At 35.6% G+C, this 3,976-nt stretch overlaps 1 protein-coding gene across 1 annotated transcript; it reads right to left on the bottom strand.

Annotated features, from left to right (window-relative positions):
* Nucleotides 1-564: 564 nt before the first annotated feature.
* LOC132116643 (urokinase plasminogen activator surface receptor-like) lies at nt 565-2,746 on the bottom strand. Its single transcript, XM_059525502.1, has 5 exons — nt 2,656-2,746; nt 2,425-2,544; nt 2,055-2,186; nt 1,742-1,849; nt 565-1,011 (listed from the first exon to the last, which is right to left on the bottom strand). The coding sequence occupies exons 1-5, from the start codon at nt 2,702-2,704 to the stop codon at nt 821-823; spliced, it is 600 nt and encodes a 199-aa protein (XP_059381485.1). The 5' UTR covers nt 2,705-2,746; the 3' UTR covers nt 565-820.
* Between the last annotated feature and the right edge of the window lie 1,230 nt (nt 2,747-3,976).

The raw sequence follows: 3,976 nt of genomic DNA, 5'->3' as shown, positions 1-3,976 counted from the left end.
CTACTGTAAATATAAATTAAATTATTACTGGATCTCCTTCAATACTTTCAGAATCTTAACTTATTTAAATGATTTTGTTTCTGTATTTAAATTTTTTTTTATATATATATTAACATATGTGACCCTTGACCACTAAACCAGTCTTAAGTCGCTGAGGGGAAATTTTAGCAATAGCCAAAAAAATAAAAATAAAAATAGTATGGTTTAAAATGATTGATTTTTCTTTTATGCCAAAAATCATTAGGATATTAAGTAAAGATCAAGTTCCAAGAAGATATTTTGTAAATTTCCTACCATAAATATATCAAAACCTATTTTATGATTAGTAATATGCATAGCTCAGAATTCATTTGGACAACTTCAAAGGTTATTTTCTCAGTATTTAGATTTTTTTTCTTTTTCTGCACCCTCAGACTCCAGATTTTCAAATAGTTGTATCTTGGCCAAATATTGTCCGATCCTAATAAACCATATATCAATGCAAAGCTTGATGTATAAATCTCAACCTTATGACTGGTGGTTTTGTGGTCCAGAGTCACATATATTAATGACAGTATATTTAATGAATAAAAATGGATTACTTTATTTTTTTAAATAAGCAGAAAATAGTACAAACTAAAAGTTGGCCTTTAGTTCCATTGTCCTTACAGCATAACCTTATTTATTATATATGAAAAGGAAAAAGGTGACTTGATATTACACAAATGTCACATCAGAATGTCACAGCAAACAATCGCATTAGAACACCACAGTACAGAGAAAGTACAAGCTCTATATTCAGTGCAGTGTGTCTGATTGTAGATGTGAAGATCTGCTGGATTCAGTGGAGCAGGATGAAGGAGAGCAGAGAACAACAGAGGAACAGGAAGCTCTGAGAGACGCTCCGAGCACCGTTACACAGATTCCCTGAACAACATGAGATCTTCTGAACATCATCAACGGATGTTGTGCTATCACAAATGGATATAGAGACACAGCCTTTTACAACTAGTGACTGCTCTCCATAACCCGCTGATGAGAAGCAAGAAACATAGATTATTTTAAGCATAACTGGTATAGATGATATGTATTGTAAGTTTGTATATATATATATATATATATATATATATATATACAGTACAGACCAAAAGTTTGGACCCACCTTCTCATTCAAAGAGTTTTCTTTATTTTCATGACTATGAAAATTGTAGAGTCACACTGAAGGCATCAAGGGCTATTTGACCAAGAAGGAGAGTGATGGGGTGCTGCGCCAGATGACCTGGCCTCCACAGTCACCGGACCTGAACCCAATCCAGATGGTTTAGGGGTGAGCTGGACCGCAGACAGAAGGCAAAAGGGCCAACAAGTGCTAAGCATCTCTCGGGGAACTCCTTCAAGACTGTTGGAAGACCATTTCAGGTGACTACCTCTTGAAGCTCATCAAGAGAATGCCAAGAGTGTGCAAAGCAGTAATCAAAGCAAAAGGTGGATACTTTGAAGAACCTACAATATGACATATTTTCAGTTGTTTCGCACTTTTTTGTTATGTATATAATTCCACATGTGTTAATTCATAGTTTTGATGCCTTCAGTGTGAATCTACAATTTTCATAGTCATGAAAATAAAGAAAACTCTTTGAATGAGAAGGTGTGTCCAAACTTTTGGTCTGTACTGTATATATATATATAAAATGACTTAACCATTTAACATAAGAGAGATAAAAACAATGACTTTAATCTTCTTGCTTTAGCAGAGTCTCACCTGCTGCTGTAATGCAGTGGTCTTCACCCCCTGAACAGCTCACTGTGTTTGAGCAGTTCTTCCCATTACAAAAGTAACATTTCTTTCCATTGGAGTCAGTTCTGGGATCTACACAGAATAAAAGGTATTCATTTATTTTATTTTCTGTAAATATAACATCAAATGAAACGACACTCTGTTAGCTGTTCCGTTCAATCAGTTCACGACTGTCAAGCCACCGCCTGTATTGTATTTCCTGACTGAATGTCCTTTGGAAGCAAGTTTTGAGATAAAAGAAGATGGTTGTTTACATTTGGTCAGTAAAGCACAATACCTGGAGCATCTTGGACGTTACACCCATCTGTGTTACAGCACACTGAAGACCTCTTTATAATGCCGAGGTTCATGGATCCACTTGCACAGTCAGCATCACAGTCTTTAACCTTCAGTTTAGCACTAATGTCACCTAAAACATGAATGATTCAAAATAGACCAGTTCCACACATTATTTTGATAAAACATTTATTTATAAACATGCCATTGTAATAGAAAATAATAAGTAATCTGAGATTACATTTATAAATTCTGTGAGGAAATTAGTAGTTCTGTGAGACGTTACATTTCCAGAGAAGCAGCCCCAGTAAAACACATCTCCATCAGTCAAAAAAAGAAAATTACATTTCAATCCATTATATTAAACTTACCAACTTGTGTAACTGCTGTTGTACTCAAACACTTGGAAAATCCCCTGGGACATGTTTTTACTTTTTGATTCGGACAAGAACCCTTCAGACCCATGCACTCATAACAGCTGAGAGAGTGTCCTTTAGTATTAAAACAGAGAGAGACAGTGAAAAAGAGATGCCAGAAATCTGTATTTGAACTTTCAAAACTAAAACTGAATTTGAAAAAATCAAAACTATTTGTCTTTGTACCTGCAGTGAAAAGAATGAACAGAAGAAAAACTGAGATTTGTAAATCCATCTTGATCAGGAGGTGAGTGAAATAATGTGCCCCTCTCAGTGCTCATTTATAGCTGATCAGAGTGGGAAGGTCTTTAACTTGAACGTCCTTTCTTCTGTGGAATACAGAAGGAGATATTTTGGAAAATGTTTTTTAAATGTTTTTTACGTCTATAAAATGAAAGCCAATGGGCTTTAGCGTTGTTTGGGCCCCAGCAAACTGCAGAACTAGAAGATGGCTTTTGCTCTGAAATCATGAAGAATCAGACTTGATGTTGTGATTTTGTAAAAGATGTTTTAAAAGACAAAAACTGATGCTTTGATGGTCTAGAACACTTCAGATCTAATTTAGTGTCGAATTTTTTTTAGTGTGTAATCTAAATTATTTGACAAGCCTTCTTGAAAAAAGCAGGGAAATCATCACTAGATGGACTAAAGGTCTGAATCTGCTATGAAACCCTTTTAGTTTTTTAACCTTCACTAGGAAATGCATATGATCAGAAAAACTAATGTAATTACTGCAAGTATTGCAAATACACGAAACTATGATACCAAAAATCAGAGCAACTAAAACACTTTATTAAGTATTGTCTGAATAGAAAAGTGTGTGATGTTTAGTTTCCTCTGCAGCTGTAGAATCTGAAGTGTATTCACTGAAACAGGAAGTAGAAGCGCAGATGTGACAACAGCAGGAAGAAGCTTACCTTCATCACCTTTTCCCTAAATGCTCATATCCTACATGCAGCTCGCTATCAGGGTGAAGTTCAGAGTTTGCCCTCCGAATAAGGACACACATAAAACCTTCTTTGGGGAGTCTTTGTCTTAAGTGCTGCAAGCCGTGCTTGTTTTCTCATGTGAGTTTTTGGCATGGAATGCAAGACATAAGGCACCATACACGGACAGTCTTTTTATTTTTGCTGGTGCTCAAAACATGTACTGCCCAGGACTTCCTCAGCCTCAAGTTTATTGCTGTTGTAGTGGCAGCACAGCTTAAATAAAAAGTTTCCATTTAATAAATTCAGTCGCTCTTTTACCCAGTTATAACATGGGATCCTAAGGAGACAAAAACAAGGAGGCATAAAAACGGAAGGAAAATTCCACCCTGACAGAACTCAATGTTTACTCACGAAAAGGGTGTGTGCATCCCATCTAATCCAAACAATGAGGAAATTAGTAATAAATACCACTACTAATAATTCTAGTTTTTTAAATTGCCTTGGTTGCATGTTGCAGAGAAAAACTAACTTTATTTTAACGTAAGAGCAGGTGCTCTCTTTTTTAACTTGAATGTGTA

The sequence above is a fragment of the Carassius carassius genome, chromosome 36 (genome assembly GCF_963082965.1).
Source record: "Carassius carassius chromosome 36, fCarCar2.1, whole genome shotgun sequence".
Lineage (NCBI taxonomy): Eukaryota > Metazoa > Chordata > Actinopteri > Cypriniformes > Cyprinidae > Carassius > Carassius carassius.
Note: the sequence above shows the minus strand (reverse complement) of the source record. Positions and strands in the feature narration are given on the sequence as shown.